This window comes from Serinus canaria, chromosome 12 (assembly GCF_022539315.1).
Source record: "Serinus canaria isolate serCan28SL12 chromosome 12, serCan2020, whole genome shotgun sequence".
NCBI classification, from domain to species: Eukaryota; Metazoa; Chordata; class Aves; order Passeriformes; family Fringillidae; genus Serinus; species Serinus canaria.
In genome coordinates this window covers 17463833-17491389 of record NC_066326.1, presented here as the reverse complement: position 1 = coordinate 17491389, position 27557 = coordinate 17463833, and the positions used below count along the sequence as shown (strand labels likewise).

Genomic DNA, 27557 nt, shown 5'->3' with positions numbered 1-27557 from the left:
TACCTCATCGTTAAAATTGTGAAAGGCTTTTTAGATTGCAATAATGAAAAATAAACACTCCTCCCCAGCTGGCCCGATTGATTCTCAGCCTGCATCCCCCACACAACAAACACACATTTGAAAAGAGAGAGAACTTCTCTGGTAGCACGACTAAGGGCGGTTGTGGTGATTAAAAAGTCAACTTCTACAGTAGGAATACTATCAGTTAACTGTTAATTGATAATGGATCTTTCCATAAAACCTTTTCATGGTATCCTGAGATCTGCAGCCAGAAAAAAACCCACAAAATGAAGCTGAAATATTCTCCCCCAGTGCATTCCACCAGCCCATTTCTAGAACATTAACTAGTTCTGTATTCAGTAAATACCAACAGAAAGGCTTCTGTCAGGCTGTAACGTCATCACCAACGTGTAACACCTTCTGGAGTGGCTGTCTGGGGAGTGGCTGCACAGATACCACCATGGAAAGGTTCTTTCTTCGTTTAAAAATTAAAAAAGCTTCACTCTACTGTGCTGGGACACAGCCCCAGGGCTGCCAGAGCTCCAGGAGCATTTGGAGAACGCTCTCAGGGATGCCCAGGGTGGGATTGCAGGGCCAAGGCTTGGATCAGTGATCCTTGTGGATCCCTTCCCACTCAGGGTATTCATCATCCTACACACAGTGAATTCTTCACTGTTTACATCCACTGGAAATTGCAGCATCCAAGTTTTTAGCAAGAAATCAGGGAATTTAATTCACTGACATACTCCTATAAGAAATAAACATTTTTACAAGGGGAAGTAGATGAAAAAGTGGATGTAAATTGGTGGGTGCTATATAAAATTGTGGGTAAATACAGTTAAGTATTGGAGAGAGTGGATTCCAGTCTCATTTGGTATTCATCCAACAAACTCATCCCATTTTACCAGCTGTCCTTTATAAGGTATCACTGATGCTCCAGTGGGCCTCGGAGACTCCAATTGCATGGAAAATTCTACAACTGTCAGCACAGCTCTGCCCAAGGGGGGATTCAGCACTGTTTTGCAAAGTGGCAGGGCTGGATCCTGCCTATATGTGGTATTTCTGGGATAATGAAAGTGAAACTAATCTGGACATAAATATTTTTAAAGCAAATTCAAATCGACACGTATGCGTGCTTTTTTCATATAAATTATTTCCATAGGTTTTTGGGAGGCTCTTTTCACGAGCACTTAAATGGGAGCTGTTCATTATAACGATCACTTTAGGGCAGGAAATCCCTCAGGCATAACTGAGAGCTGGGATCTCCACTGCATCTATAGCTAAAGGAGCAATCAAAGAATATTTAAAGGAGAGACTGAAGTCTTGTAACCCATATTAATATTATTAATTCATCAGCATGCAAATATTATTCTACTCAACATTCAGCAGACTTCCCCAGCTCCATGCTGAATTGAGACAGGGGTTCACTGGGAAATGAGCCTCACAGCAGAGTCAATGACATCTGAGTTACAAATATGATGTCTTAACTTGAGAAGTTCAGGGCCTTTAAAACAGTCTCAGAAAGCACTTCTAAGTGGGATTGATCCTACCAATCCATAGGTGGGACATCAAATATTAACATGGGAAATTAATTGAGTCAGCTCTGAGCTCATGACTACTTCTTGCTTTCTAAATAAACCAGTAAATTCAGTTTAGGCCACATTTTACCAAATTATCGTGTCCCAGCTGCCAGGAAACATTTTTTCCTCTGCTCTGGTATCTGTTTCAGCCCATATCCCACAAAATTACAAGGACTTGATGCAGCTAAATTCTGGAAGATCTTACAAGGCAAGGAAGAACCAAGTTCTACAGTGAGGTCCTTTTTACTGTTTCACAGTCACTCAGGACTCCTGCTCAGCCATTTGGTTTCTTCAGAGAAGTGCCCTGCAGTAATTCTTATTTTGTATTTCCCATAAAAGCCTGCGAGATGTGCAGCACACCAAAGTATGAAAACAAAGGAAGTTAAGTGGACTGTGCTTCACCAAAAATGATGCCTGGCTGAAAAAGTGATTTTCAGGCACTGTAACAAATTGTGGTTTTCCACCAAGGTATTCAATGAGGAATCCACAGTTTGTTGCAGATGCCAAAGGATAAAGCTAAGTATGGCAATAATTATTTTTTAAATCATGTCTGCTGGATGTTAGGATTCCATTTCCATGTAAGAAATGATTATGTTTTTTTCCTCTAAGAATAGTCACGTCTCCAAGAATATCCTCTTCACTGAGCTTGGAATCAAGAAAAACAACGGCTTTTTTTTTTTTTTATTTGCCATAAGCCTTTAAAGTGTCTCTGTGATGGATACTTTCTCTCCAGTGAAAGTTTCCAGAGTTTGACAAGACATATTTCAGAGAATTTTTCCAAGCAAAACAATTAAAAATACGATGTAAGCTTTGTGTGACTGGGAATTCCTATTGTGTGATCTGCTTGAGAATGAAAACCCAGCGGAGCCTTGCCGATTCCAAGGCTATGCTGATTGCCATTTGAAGCTGGAAAGGTTTTTCCCTAATGCACAAGTGATGAAGTGCACGTAATGCTTGGAGGAAAGTTACCTTATCTGCAGTATCAGATATAGATTACTGCTGGAGTCAGTGTGCCACGCTGCTGGATCCATACGCTCTGTTCCAACGTGAGGAATTGAGTTTCCCTGATGTCATAAATTGAACACATAATGCAATTAACATCTCCTTTGAAGTTCACATTGACCAGGTAACCACTAGAATGAGTTGGCAAAACTTGACTGAAGTCACCGCCACGAGGTCGGCTCAGACAGAGACTTCAGCTCTGACTTTCTGCAAATGTGGAATTCTTGAGGCTGAGACATGGATAGCTGCTCCTTTGGGACCCCTCAGCTGGGGTAATTTATGGTATCACACTACAACTGACATGTTTACGATCACACCAGTAATTCCAGACTTTGAGGCATTTAAACACTGGAGGTAACTAAATGATTAATTTTAGAAAGAAGAGGATGGAACAAAGCCAAGACTTCTATCTTCGTGAAAAAGAAAAGAACTTGAAATGAACATCTTGGCTACTTTACAAGACCGCAAAAAAAACATTATAGACTGAAAGACTGTGTAATTTCCAAAAGTGTTAATAGTCCTTGGAGATGAAAATACGGTGACAAAAATAGAATTCTTAGAATAAAACAGAATTTTACTTGCACTTAAAGAGAAAGAAAATTGTTCGAGGAGAGGGAAACATTGCACCATTGTCAGTGCTTTAGGGGAGCTATTTTGTTTGAGCATTGAAAACCAGACTAATAAATGATCAAGTAGAAGTCTCTAAAAAGACTTAGGAAAACAGATGCTGGAAAGTTACGATTGGTAGTGTTAAACATAAGAAAGCACAGACCTTAGTGTTACACACAACAGAAGTGCAACTAATAAAAACATCAATACCATCACAGACTGATGATTTAAGCAAAATTTTCTCTGATAATAAGTGAAGATTAGTAACCTATATAAAAATATAAAAAAATATATTGATCTACACAGTAAGATAATGTGCATCTCAGAAGGTCATTTCATACTCTCAAGATGTCCAAATACCTAGAAGCAGTTTTGAAGCAACTATTTTGCACCTTCTTACCGCCAGGAGCAGAGAGACTCAAGTCTCTTTGCAATGCCTACAACGCGTGCTGATTTTTTGTGTCGTTTTAAGGAAGAATTAATGCATTTAGCTGTTAAAAGAAGAAGCACTCCTTTCACCCTCATGCCAGCTTTAGCTGTAGCTGGGCTGGTTTGCCTTTTTTCTTAGAATAGTCTTGTTTAGTTATTGTTGGAAATAACAGCAGCGCCATGAGAATTCTGTCCAAGTAGGAATCAAAACCTCTCTTTTCGCTGTCTGGAGAGCATTTACACAAATTCCCCTAATCCAAGTGAAGTGAGAAGTGCTTACCTTCTGTTGGTGATGTCTTCAGATGTCTGCAGAGCCCCTCTGTTTCCCCATAAGTCTCTTTAATTTTTACTACTGCTTCTGTCCCTCGGAGTTCCATGAGGGAGCGCAGTTCCTGCAGTGTGCACCCAAACTCTCCTGCATGGTTGGCCTCATTTCTTTGGTTCTTGGAATAAAAATCGCTATTTGTCATGTCACCCATCGTGGCTGGTTATATTGCTCCACTCGTTGTAGTTGATACAATCTTAAAAGTGTTTAAAAATTGGAGGAGAGGAACCTCGAATTCCAAATCGGAGAAATTAAAAAGAATCCCGCGTGTGTCCGGCGAGCGACGTGGAGGATGCCCCTGGCGTGGAGGGTGTCCCTGACAGACTGGAGGTCACAGAACGGCTGCTCTCAAGGCTGCAGACCAGCTCCACTCCATTCACCATTTCCCATTATGCTGCACCCAAGCTGTGGAATCTACATGGTCATTTCTTCCTCTGGACCTTTGGGAAGAAGCAGAAAGGACTCATTACAAGGCGGGACGCAGGGGATGGTGTCAGACGGGGGGTGGCATCCCAGAGGAGCTGTGCAGCACCACGGAGGGGTGTCCTGGAGGTGCTGCAGGAGAGCAGCATCCACCCAGGACAACACCTGCTCTGCCTTAGATAAAGCTCTCCACGGCTCGAGCACCAATAGCAGCGCTGCTCGAGTCCAAGGAGCAGCCGCTAAATGAGATGAGTCATGAATATTAATTAGTGAGCGATTAAAGGATGCACCCCCAGTACGTGCTCTGCTCCATACAGCCACCCCGGGCTGTCCTCTGACCAGAACAAAGGCTCCCTGATAACGGGTTAACAACGGGTTAAACCCTACCAGTTTTCATTAGGGGTTAAAGCAAAACTGTTTTTTAGCAGAAAGGCAGTGAAACTTGGGGGAGGAACTACAGAGCCAGCATCAGAACTGCAGAATATATTTAAATACATTACATCTTGCAGCCTTTCCTTCTGTGCAAGCGAGCACAGCATGGATGCAGTGGGATGTCTGGGTTGGCAGAGGCAGAGCCCTGTGTGAGGAGCCCTTTCCCCTGAGCCCAGCCACCACCAGGCACACACACACAGCATGCTGCTGGGCTCTCTCTTTTCTCTTCTTTTCCCCTTTTTTTTTATTGTCTTTTTTATGTGCAGTGTTGAACGAGTCCCATTTGGACCATCTGGGAGACAGTTGATTACTTGCTAAAGCCAGCCTTTAAAACCTGTTTCCCCTTCCCATATTCTAATGAAGTTGGTTTAAATACTGCTGAAACCAGCTATTATATTTGGCACGCAGAGTTTTAACAGAGATTAAAGGTTTCTTTTTTGCCTCAAGCGGGTTAGTGCGAGTGCACTGTCTAATCTAGAGGTCTCAGAATCGTTTTCATAATAAAAAAGATCTTTCAAAGGGCACCCCAGCAGCCTAATAACTGACCAACCTGTCACAGGCAAAGGTCACACGTTGAACTTTCTAGGCACAGCAACTCCCAGTGGAAATTATATATAAATGCCCAGATAAAGCACATCAAGAGGAGCCCAGTGTCTTTCAAGTCCCAGGTTTATATTTGTGCAATAATTTTAATCTCCCACCCAGCTACAGCTGACACAACACGCAGAGTTTGCTATTTCCACTCTATAAGAGCCTTGCCATTGCTCTGCAGTGACAAAGATCAGGCCTGTGCAAGCACTAATTTGGAGTTACCTTGCTCAGTTAACAAAACTGAACCTCTACCAGCCTTCTCCTTTACAGCTTCAAACTCAACATCCCTTTGAGGAAGAAAAAATTAACAAAAAAAATGGAAGTTTCACTATGATATTACAGCCCAAAATTCAAATACCAGCCAACTGCTACACATTTCTTCCACCCATCCTATTTACTGATGTATCTTCTAGTGCTAAGAACTTCTGCCACCCTCAGTTTCACATATTGCTTTCCACATTCACGAGATGAGAATTTCAGCACAAAATGTTTTTGCAGGAAACAACAAAGAGAAACTCAAAGTAGCAATTAAAAATGGTTTTTATTTGCCAAGGAGGAGATGATGAACCACACTCTGCTCTCTGTGGCTGCATCCTGGGCACTGCTCAGCCTCAACCCATCCCCAGGTAATGCCCTAAATACAGCAGAAAGAAAAGGCCTTACTCACACTATTGCTTTGTCTTTTTGTAAACAGGATGGATCAGGATTCCAAACAGAAATAGCACCAGCCTGCAGCATTATTTGGGGAAAAATTGCAGGCCAGAAATGTCACAGATGCCCAGTGAAGCAGGCTTCATCCCAGGAGGCAGCACAGGGCTCCTCCTTCCTAGCAGCAGCATCCCAGGCTCTGCCTGCTGCCAGCCACAGCAAAATGCAGATTGAGATCTGACTGTCAGAGAGGCTACAGTGATGATAACAAATAGCTGAAATAACAGGCTGCTCTTTACTTCAGTGGTAAAAATAAAAAATAAAATCAAAGTCTGTTCCTGAGTGGAGTTCAGGGCTTTGAAAGCTGGGCACCTCAAACAGCCACGATTTTAAGAGAAAAGAAGATGGAAAAAACATTGCTCTAATTAAAAAAAAATCTTTTTAAACATTGCTCCAAAATAATAAAATTGTTGTCAAACTGTTCCATAACACCACAGAGAAAAGACAATTTTGAGTGTTTTCTGAACAGAACCATCTACCAATTTAACTTCTGATGCAAAGGTTACTAAACACAGCATCAAAGAGATTTTCTCCATGATCTTTCTGTGGGATGTGTCCACTCCTCTCAATCAAAGCATCTCTTTAGGCTCCCTGTGATATAATTTAATATATTTTCTTCCATCCTTAGAAACTCAATGTCATTTGTCAGCCACAGTGCTGACAAGACAGTGCCATTGCTTTTCAGCATGACTCATTTGCCTGCTTAATTTTTAATTTCACCTCCAATTAAATATTAACCAATAAACAACAAACACGAAGTTTACACTTCCTTCAGAGCTCCAAAACCAAATCCCTAGCAGTCTGTGCTGCCCATGACTCACCTAATGCTGTGCCACCAGGGAAACACCACCTCATGGTTCTGAGAGGCAGATGGAGAAACACAGCAGGCACTGAGCATGACTGATATTATTCCCTGCTAATGCAGCTCCCTAATCCCCTGGAACAGCATCCTCAGGCTCCATCCCATCCCAACATCTCTCCTAGCCAAAGCCCAGGCCCCTTGCCAGGCTGGCAGGACTGACATGCAACCACCTCACCCCTCCTAAGTGGTGAATATCGAATATTTCCTCACCAAGAGCTGAGGAATAGAAAAGTTGTAGCTGGCAGGTGGCAATAGTCCCATCATGGGGCTTTGCATCTCCAAAATACATCCAGTTCCCACAAATAGGAAAATTAAAGAGTCTCATCTTCAAGAAATCCCATTATTACACTGGGCTTGGGCAGGGGTTTTTTGTTTGCTGGGGGTTTGGGTGGTGGATTTTTTTTGTTTGCTGTTTTTTCTGGGTGGAGGTGAGGGAAGGGACTATTTTACAAACATCCTTACAATAATGATACTTTCAAGATGTTTTACATATTGATGTTTTCAAGCTGTTTTAAGTGAACTACCAAGAAAGGCTGATTAAAGGAGGAGATGCTGGCACATTTTCCAATGAAAATTATCTAATATCCTAATGCCCCAATAAATAAAGTGAGCTGAATTTCATGCTCTGGGTGTTGCTTTCACTGCTCTATCCATGGTGGGCTTCAGTGGGTTTAATTCACAACCAAAATCTTCCTGGAACATAGAGAGGCACCATCCCCAAGCCCTGAGAGCACAGGGTTTGCCTTCCACACCATTCTCCTCCTCCAAATCTGGTCTCATCATTCCCTGTGAGAACAACTTCTAGGGAAAATGTCCCTCCTCACACGTTCCACAAAAGAGAAATAAAAACTCCAGTGAATGAATTTCACACCCAACAGTAGTTGGTTTTCCCAGACCAAAGCAGTCACTTTTAATGAAGGTTATTTGGGTTTACTTACTCTTCCCAATGCTTCTGAAACTAGAAAACTGAGTAAAAGAAGTCCCAAGGTGCAGTTTGTAAACAACAGATTGCTGTGGAGCAGGGATAAAAATCCCAGCCCACTTAGATAACAACTCAGGTAATAAAAGACTTCACACACAGAACACCTGAGTGAAAAAAACAGAAAAACCACCACCCTTATTTTCCTCTTTAAAAAGTCAGAATGTCAGTCTGTTCCTTGGTCTGGAATCTTGTCAAAGATGGATTTTTGTTGTACAAATGCAATATAAACTTGAGCTGGCTGTTTGGTTGGGATTTTTTTGTTTGGTTTTTTGGTTTTTTCCCAGAGTTGCTGTGTCTGGGGGAAGAGGCTTCCAGTCCTGTAGAGCCCAAGTCAAATATTTTTAATCTCCTAGCTGCTTAGAGGAAATGCATGCCAATTAAAACAGAAGCAATTTGGATGAGCTAACTGCAGGCCTGCTGGGAAAACTATTCTTTGATTTCCCTAATCAGGAAAAGTCTCATCTTGGAAGCTTGTAAATATTTTCACAGTGTGTTAGAATGTAGATATCATCCCCAAGTATTCTGACATCTGATTTCATTCAGGCTTCTACTGGCAGGAAAGTCACCAGCAACTTAATGAACCAGATTTCACCAGAGCAGAATCTCAAGAGTTTCACTGTCCTAGAAGTCTGGACAAACAATGGATTCACCATGAGTCAAAAAAAAAAAAAGGATTTATTTTTAATTTTATTGTTTTCTCGAAAATTCTGGCAGCCCTGATTTCAGAGTTTGCTGTGAGAAGCTGTTTGAATTACAGGTGAAAGGGTGATTCCCTCTCACTCCCCTCACAGCTGGAGGGTGGCACACACAGCTGCTGCTCCAGGAATTCAACTCAGGGAATCAGCAGCTCCCACCCCTCCACAGGGAGCATTTCTGCCCCACTTGGACTAGATTTGGCTGCAGATAAAATTCCAGCTCAGCCCTATAGACACTCCCAAGTAAGGGGTGAAATGCACATTTTAGTGGGCACAAGGTGCATAACCAGATTGCTCTGCATTCACTGACACCATTCCTTAATAAAGCAGGAGGGAAGCAGATTTAAGGGAATTTTCCCTTGAGTCTGAGCAAAATCATCTGAGATGTTTTGACACTAGAGTTCCTGGGAGCAGCAGGGCAACAACTGATTGCAGAGGATGAAAACCTCACAGCAGATCTCTGCAAGGGGAAGAGTTGAGAAGGAAAGCCAAAACCTGCTCTGTATATGAAATAAATCAGGTGTGGCCCAGCTGTGGCATCTTTGCATGGCAAAGCCAAAATGTCCATCCACTTGGGAACACAATCTTCATGGAGCAGAATGGGGAAACGATTCTCTATCCAGCAGCCAAAAAAGCTGATTAAATGTACCCAGAAATGCCTAAACTCACACTCTCATAAAAAAAAAAATAAAGGAAATCAACCATGCTGACTTTGAAGTTCAATTATCAGCAGTGCACAAGATGCAGAAGGAGCTAAGGAAAAACACCATCTGAATAAAAGCTGGTTGGCACCTCACAAAGTGTGAAATTTTTGTTTAATGCCAGGAAGCCAAGAGCAGATAAAGAAAGAGAAAATGAACTTTGTCACTGAAGTGTTCTCTGAAAATATTCCTGACTTCATCCCTCTATTTCCTCATGGATTTCAAGTTGATTTAAGCTAATCTGCCCATCGATAAAGGAGCTGTGGCTGCCCCTGGATCCCTGGAAATGGCCAAGGCCAGGTTGGACAGGGATTGGAGCAACCTGGGACAGTGGAAGGTGTCCCTGGCCATGGAAAGAGCTGGAATAAAATGGCCATTAGGGTCATTTCCACCCCAAAGCAGTCTGTGATTCTGTGCTCATTCATTCATGATGGGCACACACAGATGAGACATTCATTCAGCTGTTTTTCCAGACAGCAAGATATTTCCCCTGATAATAGGATGACATTAAGACAATTAAGTTAAAGTATTATTTTAAAAATATTGCAATATGAAAACATTTTTAAAAAGATAAATCACAGGCAACTTCCTGTTACAATCCCTTAACAGCTGTTCCAGTCTTTCAGCATGAACCTGAGCCTCCAGTCAGTACCAGTTTCATTATCAAGGATTCCATGCCTCCTGTATACCCTGTTGAATATTTGAAGGCAACAAAGGCCTTGTCACAAGAGAAATTTTTATTAAAGAGACACAAGCCATCATTAATTTCAGTTCTAAAATAAGCATATTTACTTAGGACTTCTAGCAAAGAGTATCCTGCACAAATGGGCTGATTTTTCTCTTTTCCACATTGTGCCAGTGTAATGAGGGGAATGGAAATGAGGGCTGTGAATTAAAGTCCCTGCAGCCCCTGGTGCAGTGCACAGCTCCTCAGCCTTCATCTGATCCCAAGCCTTTCCTCTGCTCCTGGTGGAAATGGCTCCAGCAAAGCCAAATGAACTCCTGACAGCCACAAAACTGCTCTAAGGGAATCAATTCAGGCCCATTAAATAACAAAGTGACTCCATCAGTGACTTCTGGGGGACTGCAGCAGCTCCTGCAGATGAAATCCTTCCTCCCCTGGTGCCAGAGCCTCCCTCTCTGCCTGCAGAGGTGGGATCTGCCCAGAAAATGAGATTTTCCCACTCAAGGCCGTCCCAGCCATGAGTTTTCAGAACTCTCTCTCATGCCCTGTTGGTGCTAACATGAATTTATGATGTTTTGCTTCCAGTGCTCAAATGCAAGGTCATTTTCCATCAGCCATTTATTCTCTTGAGGCTCCAATTCCCCACTACAAAGGTTTGGGGTTTCTTTCATTCACTGCCTTCCAACACACCACATAGTCCCACTCTTTGGGGTTGTGTTTCTGGCACTGAAAAGATCCATTCTACACATCCATAAACTTTAGAAAATTCATGTTTTCATGTAGAATTGATTTGACACAGCACAGTTGTTGCAAGGAGTGCCAACTTCCAAACTGTGTTATCAGTTTAATCAAAAAAACAGCTGGGGAAAAAACTTCAGGATATTCAGACTTCAGACAGCATTAAATAAAGCAGATGTGGGGGGAAAAAAATCTAAATTAAATGCTCTAAAAGCAGCAGGTGATCAGGTAAGGAACATTTCCCAGCAGAGATTCCTGCATCAATTCCAAAGGGGGGAGAAGCCTTGTTTTATCAGAAACACCCAAAAGATGAACAGAGGGACCTTAGAGAGCAGCTCCTCACTATCATCTCCAGGGAAAATATTGAAAATGTCTTCCTTGGGCTGAGGCACCTTTCTTTTCTCCCCCAGAATTATAGTTCTGTCCAGACATTACAGTTTCCACCCAGGGAACAAGGATAAAAAAATCCTATCAAAGAAGAGCCCAGACTCACCAGGCTATAATTCAGATCTTTTCTTTATTTGCTTCACTAAAAGCTAATTATTGGCACATGAACACTAAAAAGATGAGGCATTCTACCTCTGTCCTTCAGCTGGGTGTTTCACAGACTACCAGATTTCTTAAATCCAGAATTTGAGTTACCATGTGACCTTTAGCTGATTATCAGCTCCATGCACACAATTTCAGGGAGTTCCAGGAGTCTGTGTACCCAAAATACCCAATTAGGGCTCATTTTATCAGAAAACTCTCCAGAACATCTTAAAAGAAATAGATTTTCCAGGTCCTTCCAAACTAAAATTCCAATCTAACCTTTTCCTGCTCCATCCCACCTAAAATTTTTTGGCTTTTGTTCAGTCTCTGAGTTTGGGTCCTAATTATTACTTTTTTTTTAGTCTATTACTAATTATTTCATTATAAAAAAAAATTAAATTACCTCTCTAATCTTCATACCTTGAGACTAACCCAAATATTTAATCCTTTGGTAGAAATTGCCATTTCTCCTGACTGGTCACATCCTTCTTGACCTCTTTTCACATTTCTTTCTCAGATTTTCTAACAATATTTTATAGGCACTTTCAATCCTAAAAATTGAGATTAATGAAGATAATCTCACCTATATCTGAACCACCTAGCAGGCTTTCAATCAATAAACTGCAATTTCATTTCATGATTCCTCTGTGCTCCCAGCCCTACCTTGAGAGCTGTGAAATGGGACATGAAATATTTCCAGTCCTGGACAGGACTTTGTCATAAGAGAAAGATCAAAGACTTAAAGGAGGCCTGAACTTGATTACTTTTAAAATAAACTGGAGATAAATTGAAGCATTTTCCTGCCTTATGAGGATGAGGAAGTGCAGCAGAAGTGCACTCATTAATGTGAAATAGAATTTGGATGGATTGCTTTTACTAAAAAGTTGACAGGTATCATGTTTTCCATAAATATGGATCTGTGGGATAACAGAGAGAATAAAAACCTGGGGAAATCCATAACTGGCCAGCTGGAGAGAAAATCATTTTGTTGTGTCATGATCTGAGCTCTGGAGGTTAAAGCACCTTTCCACTTTGAACATCCATGCTATTGTAGCATGATCAGTGTTGACACTCACATCCCTGAGAAAGAAACTCCAATTTCTACATAACAACCCAAGGGAGACCATTAAGGGAAAAGAGAAAAAAAAAAGGAAAAAGAAAGAAAAAAGAAGAAGAAACAAACCGTGGCCTTGTTCTGCTGTTGTCTCTGTCCTTCTGTCAGCATCCATCACATAAATCACCCAGCCATTAGCAGGGAAGAGGACTGACTGACTACTGCTGTCCATAAAAGTCAAGAAAATCTCAGCAGATCTAACAGACCTTTAGCCAAAAGAGGAGAGCACAGCATGCAGAAATGGAATCAGACTGCTGTGCTTAGCCAAAAATGCCAGAATTTCAGAGTTATTCATACAAACTCTTCCATCTACGAGAGGCTTCAAGACAGACTGCAGAAAAATCCAATTTTCCAGGAGTTACTCTTGTTTTTCAGGTGTGTGATTGCTCAGCAGGTGAAATGCTGAGCATCAAACAGATCATGAGAAACAGCTGGTCCAGGGGGGAAAATAAGAAAAAAAGAACAAAAGAAGGAAAAAGCCAGCCCCCCTAAACAAACTAAATCAACTCCAGTCTAAATTTGCAGACCTCTCTTCTGCCACCTTGGTTTCACTGTCTGAGGCATTTTATTTTAATATTAATTAAATGAAGCCAAATACTGAAGCTTTTAGTGCAGCACCACTGGTTGGTAATGAGATCCAGAGAATGGAGCTTCCATGCAAAAAAAGTGCAAACAGAAAAACAAAAGAGGAATAAAACAAAATATAAAAGAAAATAATTTGGTTTTTGAAAAAATCCCAAAGACCATATAGTTATTTAATGGCTGAATAGAAATATATATATAGGTAGAATTGGAAGAGGCCCGTTTTTCACTTGCACCATTCCCATAAAGGCTGAAAAAGCAAACTGCAGGCTATAATCTCCTTTTCTGAACATATATCTACATTTGCTTTTTGTTAACAGTGAAAAGAACTTTTGCATCTTTTTCTTAAAAAAATAATTTAAAAAAATTCTTACATGAGGGTGAGCTCTTTTATTCTTGGGATGGGATGCAGTTCTCTAAAATGAGAATAGAGAGACCAAATTATAACTAACAGGGACCATCTCAGAAAGATTTCTGTTGCCACCTGCACATTTGATGGCAGGAGACCATTTTAGTTAACCAAGGGCATAATGCCAAGCCTGTCCTGCTGTGTGCCTGCACTACAGAGCACTCCTACCCCACCTCCCCCATTTACCAGCATTCAAAAAGCAGCAGGTGAAAGCGTAACAAATTTAAAATCAAGCTTTAATAGGTTATAAACTGCTAAAAATAAACTACCAGTAGTTTACCAGCAGCAGCACACAGAGCAGAGTTCAGCTCCTATAAAACTTGGCATCTCTTCAAGTCTCCTTCATGCTACTGAACTCTCAGACCATCATTATGCAAGGAGCAGAGAAAAATAATTTTTAGTTTTTCTCCATCTTATGGAAAAGAAGTTATGGGGTAGAAGAAAAAAGCTTTTTCCCTTCAAAAGATAAATTTGCTTCAAGCAAATTCTGTTATTTTTTTGCTAAAAAAAAAATCTAATTTTTTTTTTACTGTCACACTTTTAGAAATCTTTCTTATAAACCAACCCATCTCTGCTACTAAAGAGAGATCCAAACCTGGCCAGCTTTGAACTCCAGCTCCACATCCTCAGCCACGACCTTGCAGGTTACAAAAAGCTAGAACAATAAATTGCAGCTGAAGGGATGATTTAGGCAGAACTCCTTTGCAGTTTTGCAGAGAGTAGAAGAGAGAGAACGTGCAGCTCCTCTGTCCCCAGCTGAAATGAAAGCCAAGAGGCCCCAGCCCTCCCCAGCTGGCTGATTCCTCTCACCTGCCAGGAAAACCACAGGTGATTCTGATTCCCTTTAATCAGGGGAGAAGAAAGGGAAGCCCTGGGATAGGATGGAACCCAACAGCCCCCTTTGGCATTTTTAATTACTAAGAAAATCAAATATAAACAGATTTTTCTCCCCTGTGATTCACAAGATCTGCCCTGTGAGGCAAGAGGAGCAGAGCTGCTGGGGAGGTGAGTCTGCACCATGAAAATCTGTGTGAAAGGAGGAGAGGGGAAAAAATCCATCCCTGCAGGACTCGGGGGGACAATGGGAACTGGCAGCCAAGGTCACTCCTGAGAAAGAGAGCAGCCAAAAAGGAGGTTTCAAATCTCAGTGGGCATTAGCTGAAAGACACACAGCAATGTTCTGCACAGCTTTTAAATAGGACATGCACAAAGGATCCCAAGGAGATGGCTATCAGGCAGTTCTATCAAAATACCTTTTTTTGTTTTTTTTTTCTTTTTGCCCAGGTTATTGTCATCCACGGAGAATCACAAAATCATTTTGGAACAGAAAATGAACAAGTGCAATTGGACAGAAACCACAGCCAGGCCCTGCATAAATACCTGACCAAAATGGCCTGGCTAGCACCATCTGAGGGGGATGAGGAACATCTGAGAGCCCCCAAGCAGAAGGCAGGAGGGTGAGGGCCCTGCCCAGGAGCTGCCAGGGACACTTGCAGAGGGCACTGGGCACCGTGGGACTCCAGCTCCTCTCCCTGGCACCAGCTCACACCACCTGGCCCACGGGAAGGCACTTTGGGGACAGGCATATGCAGGCAGAACTGGCACTTTAATGCTAAAATCTGGCTCATTAAACCCAAACATCCAACAGGAAGAATAAAATAAATAAAAAAGAAGAAAGAAGAAAAGAGTTTGGGAAGAGAAATTTCCAAAGCCGAGTGTTCTCTGCATTCAGCTTGAGGGAAAGCATCAATTTTAGCAGAGGGAAAATAAAATAAAAAACCCCATTCTTCCCTCAAAAACGTACATGAGTAGACATTGCTCTCTTTCTGCTTCACAGAAGCAACATTTGGAAAACGACTTAACCTTTCTATTTTTATCTGGGTGCATTCAAATTACCAATAATGTACAACATGCTGTAACAAAACCACTGATGTAGGGTATAATTTTCCCTCAAGCACATTATCCTAGCTGGTGGCTCAGAAAAATAAGCTGATAAAACAGCAGCAGACATCAATTGATGGATAAAAAGCGATCACAGCTATGCAGAATGCTGCTGCCCAACCTTAAAATCATACAATTAGACAAAAAATACAAGCTGTGGGACAGGACATACCAACAACCACACATTAGCTACGGGGTCATCCCAAAAATCCTCCTACAAACACATTTTTAGGCAGACCAGCAGATTATCGCCTCATAATTTAGCTATTAACACACAGATTTATTTTAAAGCCATCATCATGCCTGGTACTTTTATTAAATATCTTCTTCCCTGTCAAGTTCAATCGGGATCTCATCCTAACCATGATGAGCTTTTAATTTTCTCTGCTATTAATAGCAACTTAAAAATAAAATGTTCTCTTTCGAAGCTGTAAAGCTGTAACTTTCTTTAGGAGCTGCAAGGGGGAAGAGAGATTAATCTTCCTACTCTGCATCTCTTAAGCTACCTTAGTTATCTGCATATATGGGAAAAAACCCAGGAGAACAGGGAAGAAACAGGAATTTTCCCCAAGAATCCCTTGGTATAACTCCCTGTAAGGATTTCACGTGGCTGCAGCACAGAAATGAAGAATTACCAACATACAAGGAATGAATACCTAAAGTGCCAGGTAGGTTCTGAAACCTTCTCAGTGACCCTCATCAAGAGATAACAGATTAATGAATGACATAATTAGCTGCAGGATGCACAGAGTCCTGTCCAGCAAAGCCCTTCAGCAGCTTCTCAAATTCCAGCACGACTGGGGTCCTCATTAATTGCCCAGCAAATGAAGAAAGATGGGAAGCTGGAGATGAGGCTCACAGCCCTCTCTGACCATCTGACACAGGGATCAGATGCTTCCAGCTGCTCTTCCTCAGCTGCCTCCTCCCAGCAAGGGCAGAAGGGAAGGTACAAAGCTGTTCCGAGCCCTCTCTGGGTCTGCAGGAACCAAACTACAGCAGAGTGTTGTACAGCCCCTTTCAGCACCCTGCTGCAGTGCTGCTTGCACTGCCAGGGAATGACACCAGGAAGGTCAGCCCAAGGCTCCTGCCAGAACCACAGAGCCCCAGCAGCTGCAGGACAGCCCCGAGAGGGCTCCAGGGAGAGCTCAGAGCCCCTTCCAGTGCCTGAAGGGGCTCCAGGAAAGCTGGAGAGGGACTGGGGACAAGGCATGGAGGGACAGGACACAGGGGAATGGCCTTAAACTGGAGGAGGGCAGATTTGGATTGGATTTAGGGAGGAATTCTCCCCTGGCAGGGTGGGCAGGCCCTGGCACAGGGTGCCCAGAGCAGCTGGGGCTGCCCCTGGATCCCTGGCAGTGCCCAAGGCCAGGTTGGATGGGGCTTGGATCCCCCTGGGACAGTGGAAGGTGTCCCTGCCATGGCAGGGGTGGCATGAGATGGTCTTTAATGTCCCTTTCTGCCCAAATCACTCTGGATTTGCTGATTCCATGACCTTGGGACACAAGCCAGGCCCTGGGCTGCTGTGGGATGTATTTTCTGCCAGTGCCTCCATGCTTGTGACCTCTCTTTTAGGATATGGGCCTTGCCACAGCTATCGAGGCCTATCTTCATCTAAAGATTGGAACACTGAAGTGAGTTTTAATGAGGGATAAACTGAGACCATCTGGATGTCTCAGCTGCTACAGAGCATGATTGTTTGCTGATTTTAACCATGGCTCTTGCAGAGAACATAGACCTGTGCTGCACAAAGTGCACCAGCTCAGCTTGATTTCTCCTCGTAATCAAATGTGTTGATCTAAAATCTGCTTCCAGCAAATGACTTGTCTGTTTTGGGAGCAGCTCCCTCCTCATCTCCTCAGCACGGTGATGGGGATGAGCAGAGAGAATTGAGTTGAAAAGGTATTTTTGGGAGGGGCTGCCAGTGAAATCTTCCCTTTTGGAACACGACCACCATTTACTCACAAACTACATACCAGGTGCCAACTCAAATTAAAATCTGGAATTTTCTTTTATTTTTTTTCTTCTTCAAGGCTTTTGGTTCATTGTTGTTGTTGATTTTTTTTTTCTTTTGTTGCAAGAAAATTGGTAATTAATTGGTCCCATTTGAATGGTGGTGGCACAGGGACAATCTGCATTTCTTCATGCACGTATTTCAATGGTGAAGTGTTCTGAGTACTGGATGACCATACTGCAATTAAGCTGCAATAAGTCATTTGTTGACTCTATCCTGCAAGATAAAAAATGAGTTTCTTTGGGAAGGTAAAGTAAGAAACTACTCAAAACCACTGCAAAATTAATGGTGAGCGAAGGAAACTGTGAAAATAATTCTGCAGATTAATTATTAGAATATTGTCTAGAGAGCTGAGGTTTCTGTCAATTCTCAAATTAAACACAACCAACAGGGGATCAAATATGAAATTCCCAGAGATTTTTTCCATGTCAGAAGACAACAGGCACTGGAAACATCCAAATTCTAAAACCTTCAGCAAACTTCACAATGACCTTTCCAGAGAGCAGGCCTGGGTCTGGAAGTGGGGATGGAGTGAGTGTGTAGAGACTTCCCCCCAAACCCCTCAGCCAACAGGCACCATTAACAATTCCAGATTAGAACATTCTGTTTCAATAAGTGTAAGTGCTGTTAATTATGCATTCACCAGGAATGACACCTGTGACTTCAAATTCCGAGCAGATCCGAAAATTAAAACACTAAAAGCAACAACTGTTCTTGTGAGAAGAGCTACTCCAGGGACACTGAGGTGAGAAGTAATTTAGCATATTTTAGCATGGTTTTTTCACCCTTTTTTTAATCTAAATAAAGTTTCTGAAAAAGAAATTTCTATCTGTTGCTTTTACCTCCCCAAATGTGATCCCACACAGACTCTCCTGGCTTTTGAATATCAGGTGATTATTTGAAAATGAAATCCTATCCTGTGTTCTTTTCCTATCAGAGTATCAATAAATGCCTAGAAGGGAATTTCTGGCAGAGGTATCTTGAGATTCTTGGGAGAAATACCCCCCAAAAGACCAAGCTAAGCTGACTGCTGCCATTTCTTAGGCTCCATCTGGTACCAGGAGACATTGCTTTATTGATTTGTGGGGCTCAAAACCCTTTCAGGGACAACACATCAATACCTCCAAAGGTTTCAGCTGATCACTACTCTAATTCCCACTTCTAAACCCAAATGGTTTGGATCATTTGAACTCATGTCACCCATCACCAGTGGCTATCCCAGATGTGCTGGAAAGCCACATCCTTTCCTCTGACACCAGGCCCACGGATATTCCACACTAAGGGATTCCCAAAGAAATTAATTCTGGCATTAGAGATGTGGAGGCATCCAAGGGACCAATAAAATTCAATCTCTCCCTCTTCAGGCAGAAGTGATAACGAGGAATTACCAAATTCTCCAAAGATCCAGGCTTAGTGCTAAAACAGGCATATTTATTAACCATAATTTTATTGTTTTATTATGAAATATCATTGGCCATATCTGTGCCTCGGTGTGTTCAAAGTGTACCAAGTTTTAAAACAAGTTTTAAACGCTGGGATTTCCACGATTAATCTGTTTGAATCAAACCCTCTGCATTGACATAACACCTGAAATGTGCAAGTAAACAAAAGACAAAATCCAGTTGTTTCCAAGGTTTTCACACCCACCAACTCCTACATATTTCCTAGAGAAGCAAACTCACACCTCCTGCAACAGCTTTGGTTTTCTTTGTTATGTTTTGGGAACCCATCTGAAATAATTCAGACATCAGAGAATTGAAATTACCATACTTCTAATAACTTTCAGCAATCTCCCAATCTGTCACAATCAGAAATCTTACAGAGAGAGCACCCCACAACAATCTCCAGAATAAAAGGGAATTATCAATTCTTTGCATGCTTAACTGCAACCCCCCAAAAAATAAAATTACAAGCTTATCTCAGAAAATTAAGCAAAACTGATCAAAGCAGAGCCCACGTCTCTGATTTGCATGCACCTAACCCACATGCTATCACAAAATGCAGATCCAGCCCACTCCTGATGGCAGTGAGCAACTCTGCCAGGTTGGGGATGAAAAAAACAAGATCCCATCTCTTGCCTCAGCCTGTCTCAATCTGGTGCTCCCCATGTAAATCAATGCAGGGTTTTTAGCATTTTAAATCAAGACAACTTTTGTTCACATATGCTCCTGTGATTATTGTTTTGCCTTCTTTGAAAATGAACAGAAAACACTTCCTCAGATGGGTTCCTTAATCACATTCTGTTTATCTTGCTTTTTGCCACTTCTTGCAAGAACAAAACTTCCCAAGTTCTGCCACAGCCATTTTGGAAAGGACTTACAACATTCCCATTGCCAAAAATGATTTGTGGAAATAGAGTGAGTGGAACAGACCCTTCCCATCCCTGTAACAGCAGCTCCAGTGACCTTGAGGAAAACAGACAAATAGGGAAAACACACGGATGAACCTCTTTAACTCTTCCTGGAAGCTGCAGGTGCCCGGTGTCACCACGAGAGTGCCAAGAGCATGCACACCTCATTTGGAGGGGCTGATGCCTTTTTGGGACCACCTAAAACCAGAGGCCAGGCAGAATTAAGGGAATAAAAATCAGTTCTATTTATTGGAGGGTCTGCAGGTGCATTTAGGGCAGATGAAATCCCCCAGGGGTTACACCCAAAATGGAAAATGTTTCCCAGGTTTTTATACTTTTATAAGTTTGGTCCATTTGCACACTGGGGGTTGATCTGCCAATTCCAGCTCCAGGGAATGAAGTCACTGACCCCAGGTTTGCTCCCCCCAAGTCCCTTTTGTTCCCATCTCTGGGCCCTGGGGCAGTGAGGTGTCCTTGATTGCCAGGCCTGGAGAGGAATTGCTGTGTCTGCCCAGAATGGGAAAGCTGCAGCTGACCCTGGCTGTGGGGTTTGGAGTCACACACCAAAGAGCTGCAGGAGTGCAAGGAGATGGAAAATACACAAACTAAAATGCTAAGGCATCATGGAAGCACTCCTGTGGCACTGTGTGTGCCCAGGCTGGGCATTTCCATCCCAGGCAGGAGGCAGGGACACATAAAAGCTCTGGGTGTGTGTTTGCTCCTGTTCAGCTGCTGCTCTGCCTGACCTGATCTGCCACTGGCAAGCACAGGCAGCAGAGTTTATTTGCTGAATCTGTTTACCCCAATGTCAGTCAAGATGTAGGATATGCTTAAACAGGGAACAGTCAGATTAATATAATTGAGCTGCAGCTCAGAGCAGCCAGGGAGCCGTGCTGGAATGGCAAAGCCCTTATTCCCTTCTGATTAAAGCCTCCCCAGGGCTGTCTCAGTGTAAAGACACCAAACCAGGGATGCACAGGGGAGCCAGAGATGGGAGCCTTTCCTTTTGGGAGCAGCTCACCAGCTCGAGAGGAAGGAACATGGATCACGCAGAGATAAGTTGCCATTTTAATTGCATAAGGAGCACTGGTGGATTTGTCATTCCTTGTGACAGAGTTTTCTCCCCAGAGTCACATTCTGAGCACAGCTCTGTTGCTATTGTGTTAGGCATTTCATGCACCAGGGTGACAGCCCAGCACACAGATCCTGAGAGCCTCAGAAACAGCCTGTTTCCATTGACTCCAGGGAAAGAAGCCTCTCTGCTCTTCCACAACAGATCTGCTTCTGTCCTCCCTGTCCAAACACAGAAAAGGAGCAAATCACTGGCTGAAAAGGAGCTCAAGTCCTCAGCACCATCAGACTGACTAAAAACCACACATTTCTTTGTGCTATTTCCAGCACAGGGAAAACAGACAGGCAGCTTGCAGGTGGCATCCTCCTGCAGGGACCAACACTGCTGGCACAGATGGCACAGGAAAAAGGGTGATGCTGCTGCTAAATCCATTTGCTGAAGCCTTTAGGACCCTTTGCACTTAAACTCTTTATTACCTCAGCACTACAAATCCCAAAGTTGGAAGGACGTGTCCTGACTCACACCTTGTCAGGAAAATAACACAGAGAGTGAGGTTCTGGTGGTGGCAGAGGGTTCCTCAAGGCCTGGCACCACAGCTGTGGCTGTGGCTGGGAGCAGAATGTCCCCAGGGAGAAGTGCTGTGCTGCAGCTGGAGCTGCACCACACCAGCATCCCACAGCTGGGAACCACTGACTCGGTGCCACCACTGACTCGGTGCCACCACTGACTCGGTGCCACCACTGACTCGGTGCCACCAGTGATTTCAGTGACATCTGCCCTAGAAATGAGCCCTCCAACTCCAGCTGAAGCACACAGGAGCCACCAGTGGCACAGCACACAGGAACTATTTCTGTATCTGTGCAGAGCTGATCTTTGCCTTTTCTCTAGCCTAGATTTTGATTTCCCCTAAGTGATCAGTGGTGGCCTAATTTTACTCCCATTTACATCAGTCGAAGCTTTACCATCAACTTCAAAGAAAATGGATTTAACCCAATATAGTTCATTTTGATAAATTCTCCTTTAAGAGAGAAGGACCTCTGCTTCTCCAGCAGAGGATAAGATGATATATTTTTACACCAGGCTTCAGAGCCAGATGACTTTGCTGTGCCCTACATTCACATTTTGGGTTTGAGCAGCACTGCAGTTCACAGCAGCTCAGCTCTGGCTGTTTCTCAGCTCTGGAGCCCAGGCAGGAGATTTCTCTGGGAGAAAACAGAGCAGAAGCCCCTGAACTGCAGGTTCACACTTGGCACACATGGGGCAGGAACAATCAGAAGGCTCTGGAAAACTTCCAGCCCCAGCAGGAGCACTTTGAGGCCAAAGGCTCAGCCTAAATCCAGTCAGCCACGAGACCTGCACAGGGCCAGGGCTGCTCCCCACTATTGATCTGCCTCTAATGCACCCAAAGCCTTGCTGATGGTGACACTGCAAACTCCACTTCTACCTCTTATCTCTGGCATCTCTGCATTTCCCATCCCTTCCTAAATAATTCACTCTGCATAACTGGCCTTCACAACCTTCTGTGTCTTATCCCCAGACTCTTATTTCAGTTGCATAAGTTTGGATTGAGACTTTTTGGATTATAGCCTTGGAGCTATGCCTCCCTCTTACAGGGACCTGAATTGTTAAAAGTTCCCTCCCAGAATGAAGACACTTTGTTTAACCTTGCATTAACCAGCAATTTCTTATCAAGAAAACATCCCTTGTGAACAAGATTCTGTGACAAATAATCTGACACATTAGGCATAGGAACTTCAGTCCAACTTAGGTACCAGCAAATCCACTATCAGAATAAAATATTGAAAAGGAACACTACAAAAACCTTTCAAATAAGACTCAAAATTCACAATCAGAGCACTTGTCTAGCAGGAACAGCAGTGCTTTAGGGTTTTCAGCTTTTACAGAAGGAAGGACTGTTGCAAAAGGTATCTCAGCAAACAGTGGCAGGGAAAGGAGCTGGGCTGAAGGTCCAGCTTCAGCAGGAATTTCTTCACAAAAAGGGTAATTAGATATTGGAAGATGCTGCCCAGGGAGGTGGGGGAGTCACCATCCCTGGAGATGTTTAAGGAAAGTCTGGATGTGGCACTTGGTGCCTCTTGGTTGATGGGGTGGTGATCAGTGATAGCTGGGACTTGATGTTCTCAGAGGACTTTTCCAACCTAAATGATCCTGTGGTTCTGTGCCTTACTAGAAAACATTTTATCAGAAGAGGAAGAGAAATCCCAACACAGTTCATCCCAGATACTTAGCAGGAAGGGAAGACAGATACTGTTGTAAATGCAATTCAAATATTTCAGCCTTTATCCAGCTGGAATCCCCTTTAACAATATCCTATAACTGTTGGAAACCCTCTGTGTGCAGGAGTATCTCACTGTGCCTTTATACACAATGATTTCTTTTCATTCTTTCCCCCAATACCCCAAGATGGGGACAGAACCCCCCTGACTGTCAGATCTTTTGCCCCAAAACCAAGGAACACTGCAGCCACCCCAGCCTGGGCTAGCTCATCTGCCTCTCTCTCCCTGATCTGCCTCGGTCCTTCCTGATCTGCTTCTGTCCTTCCTGATCATGTTCTGCTCTCCCTGATCTTTCTGCTCTCCCTGATCATCTTCTGCTCTCCCTGATCATGTTCTGCTCTCCCTGATCTGCCTCTGCTCTCCCTGATCTGCCTCTGCCCTCCCTGATCTGCTTCTGCTCTCCCTGATCTGCTTCTGCTCTTCCTGATCATGTTCTGCTCTCCCTGATCTGCCTCTGCTCTCCCTGATCTGCCTCTGCCCTCCCGATTCTGCCTCTATCCCCGCCCTAACTGCTCTCCGCGTATTGAAAAGGCTGCTACGTGTTGTGCTGGGTGCCCTCCCTGATCTGCCTCTGCTCTCCCTGATGCTGCCTCTGCTCTCCCTGACCTGCCTCTGCCCTCCCTGATCTGTTTCTGCCCTCCCTGCCCATCCCATCCCCTAAGGCCTCTCAGGGATGAAGGGTCATCTCTAAGACCACAGAATGATGGTGGCACTTTCCCCCCATCAATTTTCCCTTTAACCAGAGAGGGGTTAGTAGTTTCCAACCAGTTTTCACCCTTGTAACCTCATTGAGCCCACCCTCCATTTCAGAAGTGACACCTTGTGTTCATTGAGCATGTTTCATCATAACTGATTTTCCTCTTCACTCACATTTCCCCCCCTGACACAGGCCTTTACCAAGATGATTACCAGATGTATTATTTACCATTTTATGGTGCAGGGAGAACTCACCCAAAGGAAGGTGACACTTGCAGGAAGGGTGCTTTAACAAGAGACATTAATTAGCCACCACAGTAATCACACCACAGCAACCAGTGTCAAACCTCCCTACATGGACTCAAGCAGTCAAGATTAAGTTAACATTTTTTCCTTATTACCCTGACTTTATATAATTTCACACTCTAAATGGAAAAGTCATCCAGAAATTTGGGGCAGGTCATTTATCACTGTTGAAACAACTGCACAAAAATGTCTGAAATGGAAGAATTCCAGTAATGTTTTCTGAATTCCCAACACAGGACAAGACTGTGCTGCTTTCCCTCCACTTTGGTCTTACCTGGATGAATTCTACTTGCTGGAATCAATTAAAGCAGCAGAAGATCACAAATCTATCATGGAAAGATGTAAAAGTCTCATAAAGAGTGGCCAGTAACAGCCCATGATAACAGCTAAGCCCGAGCTGCCATTGCAAATCAGTGCTCCAGGAGTGCCAGAGGACTCGGTGACTCCACAGGACAGCACCCACAGGGGTCCCATCAGACTAAAACTTGTCCCTGACTCACAAAAACACAGGCTCAGGCTTCCCTGCCTTCCTGCTTGGAAAACTGACCTCAAATCAAAGAGCTCTCTTTTGGTTTGGGGGCTGGATTTTTCCTTCCCAGTGTTCCTTAGAAAACCAGAGGAGGATTTAGATCGGAGAGAAGCTTTGAAGGTCATCTAGCCCGACTCAGTGCCAACTTCAAATGTGGAACAGCTTGCTCAGGGTCATGCCCAGCTGAGCTTTGAGCCTCCCCAAGGATGGAGATTCCCACCCCTGTCTGGGCCACTGTTCCCATGCTGGAACACCCTCCTGGTGAGAAAGCTATTTATATTTGACCAGAATTCCCCTCACTGGAACTACAGCTTTTACCTCAAATCCTTTTGCTGTGCACCTCGGGGACGAGCCTGGATTTTCCTTCTTTTATGACCTCCACTGGTAAGTGAAGGAAGGAATAAAACCACACCCAGCTCTTCTCCTGAGCCAGGAATGCTGACACTCCCAAGGCTCTCCCAGTGTGCCACCTGCTCCCACCTTGCTGGCCCTTCTGTGGATTCCCCCAGCCACCAGTACCTCTCCTGCACTGGGCAGACTGGTCACAACTCTCCAGGAGCAATATCCCAGAGCAAGGAGGTCAGGAGGAGTGGAGAGGACAGTTATTGGAGAGCTCAATGCCCACACCTTGGCTCAGGTAGCTCTGCTTAAGCAGTTTATGTGCACCATAAAGCAGTTCATCTGCTATTGCAGAGTGCCTTCCCTGAGCCCACAACACCAGCACTCACCCAGAGCTGCTGAGAGCAAAGGAACAGTTGGGGTGGACTTTGCCAAAGTCCCTGGGAAAAGAATTTTATTTTCAGGATCAAGAATAAGTCTTCATAACCTGCACTGGAGGAGGGGAAAAAAGTTTCCATGCAATGAAGGCCATCCATTTAATCAAAACATTAATCCCAGAGTGAATTTTCTGAACACATTTGAACCTCAAGGTCAAAAGTTGCAAATACAGATTAAATACATTTCTTATATATAGGATTAGCCACACAAAAGAGATTGTTTTAAAACTTGTTTTCCTTCAATCCACAAAGTATTGGATTTAAGGGACTTGAAAAATCAGCAAAGGAGTTTGATACATTTGTGTGTGTGCTATCAGGGTAGCCTTGCTAAAAAGAATTAATTCTGATTATGGGGGAAAAAATTGTTTGCCTGCTTTAGCAGGTTACATAATTCCCAAAAATACTCGGAGCAATATTAAATTCTGCTGTATTGGAAGTTTTACATTGAACAAGATAATGCAGTACCTCAAACTGCACAGGAGCATTTGGGATCAGAGCAAGGCAGTGGCAGATTATCAATCACATTTAGGATCAGAGCAAGGCAGTGGCAGATTATCAATCACATTTAGGATCAGAGCAAGGCAGTGGCAGATTATCAATCACATTTAGGATCAGACCAAGGCAGTGGCAGATTTTCAACCACCTCTGCCTTTGTTTCATCAACACAGTTTGAAGAATGAGGCTTTGGGAAAGGCACATACCGAGAAACAAAAGCAAATCAGAGCAGAATTCAGAGATTAACAACTCATAGAACTTCCTAAAGCCAAAATGTACCCAGAGGGGCTCTGCTGGGGGAAAGGTGCACTGAGAGGTGGGCAGGGATACAAAGGACTAAAACCATCAGCATTTCAGTGCCAATAAAGAGAGAACTTGTGCATGAAGGCTGTGGATGTGATCTTTAACCAAAATCAAATCAGCTCACATCCAGAAGGAGCAGCAGGGAGGCAGGTGGCAGCACAGGTAACAAGTGTGGCACCTCTTGGCATGGGAGAGGATCTGAACTCAGCTCTGAAACATCTTCCAGCATCCCCTGGTGCTCAGGGCAGCAGGGATGGAGCAGCCCCAGCAGCTGGGAGATGGGCTCTGTGGAGAGGGGCAGCTCTGTCCATGGCCCCAGTGAAGGCCCTGCTGTGTCAGGAGAGGCAGGCAAGCAGGAAAACTGGAAAAAGGAGTCAGGAAAGTGGCTAAAGAGCAAGAAATGCCTTTGCCAGATATCTGCAACCCGAGGGAGAAGGCAGGCAAGGAGTGGGATGGATACAGGCCTTCACCCTGGGATTCAGGTGGAAGGAAAGCTGCTAGCCCTGCTCTGCAGATTTCTCAGGTCCACATGGGTTAGAAACAAACATCCTCATTTCTGCTCCTATTATATTATATTATATTATATTATATTATATTATATTATATTATATTATATTATATTATATTATATTATATTATATTATATTATATTATATTATATTATATTATATTATGTTATGTTATATTATGTTATGTTATGTTCTGTTATGTTATGTTATGTTATGTTATGTATGTTATGTTATGTTATGTTATGTTATGTTATGTTATATTATATTATATTATACTATATTACATTACATTACATTACATTACATTACATTACATTACATTACATTACATTACATTACATTATATTATATCATATCATATCATATCATTAGTATAGTATATTATAGTATTATACAGTATAGTATTATATTGTATTTTATTGTATTAGATTGTATTATGATATTATATTGTATTGTATTGTATTATATTGTATGATATGATATGATATGATATTGTATGATATGATATGATATGATATGATATGAATCATATTATATCATATTTATTATATTCTATTTCTCATATTATATTTATTGTACTATATTTATTTTATTTATTTTATTATATTTATTATATTATATTTATTATTATCATCCTATTGCCATGCTCCCCAGGAGCAGAGCACTCTGGCTGTGATGGCCAGCACTGACACCTTGCTGGCCCAACACAGCCTGGGTGCTCACAAGAAATGAGGGCAGGGAAGCTCAGAGCAGTGCTCTTCTAAAGGCAGAGCCAATTTGGGCAGCTTGAGGCCACCCCAAGTTTCAGAAATAAAGGCTGAACATCTTTCTGAGGCACTCTGAAGAGCATTTTCTGCTGGATGAATGTGGATTT

General features: G+C 43.0%; 1 protein-coding gene across 7 annotated transcripts in view; it reads right to left on the bottom strand.

Moving 5' to 3' along the window:
• The window catches only part of ATP2B2 (ATPase plasma membrane Ca2+ transporting 2), a 255779-nt gene that overhangs the window by 160992 nt on the left and 67230 nt on the right, over positions 1 to 27557 (bottom strand). For all 7 annotated transcript variants that reach the window (XM_050979207.1, XM_050979206.1, XM_050979205.1 and 4 more), the window contains exon 2: positions 3901 to 4385. In XM_050979207.1, the coding sequence (XP_050835164.1) occupies positions 3901 to 4099 (199 nt within the window). In that variant the 5' untranslated portion in view covers positions 4100 to 4385. The remainder of the gene's footprint in view (positions 1 to 3900; positions 4386 to 27557) is intronic.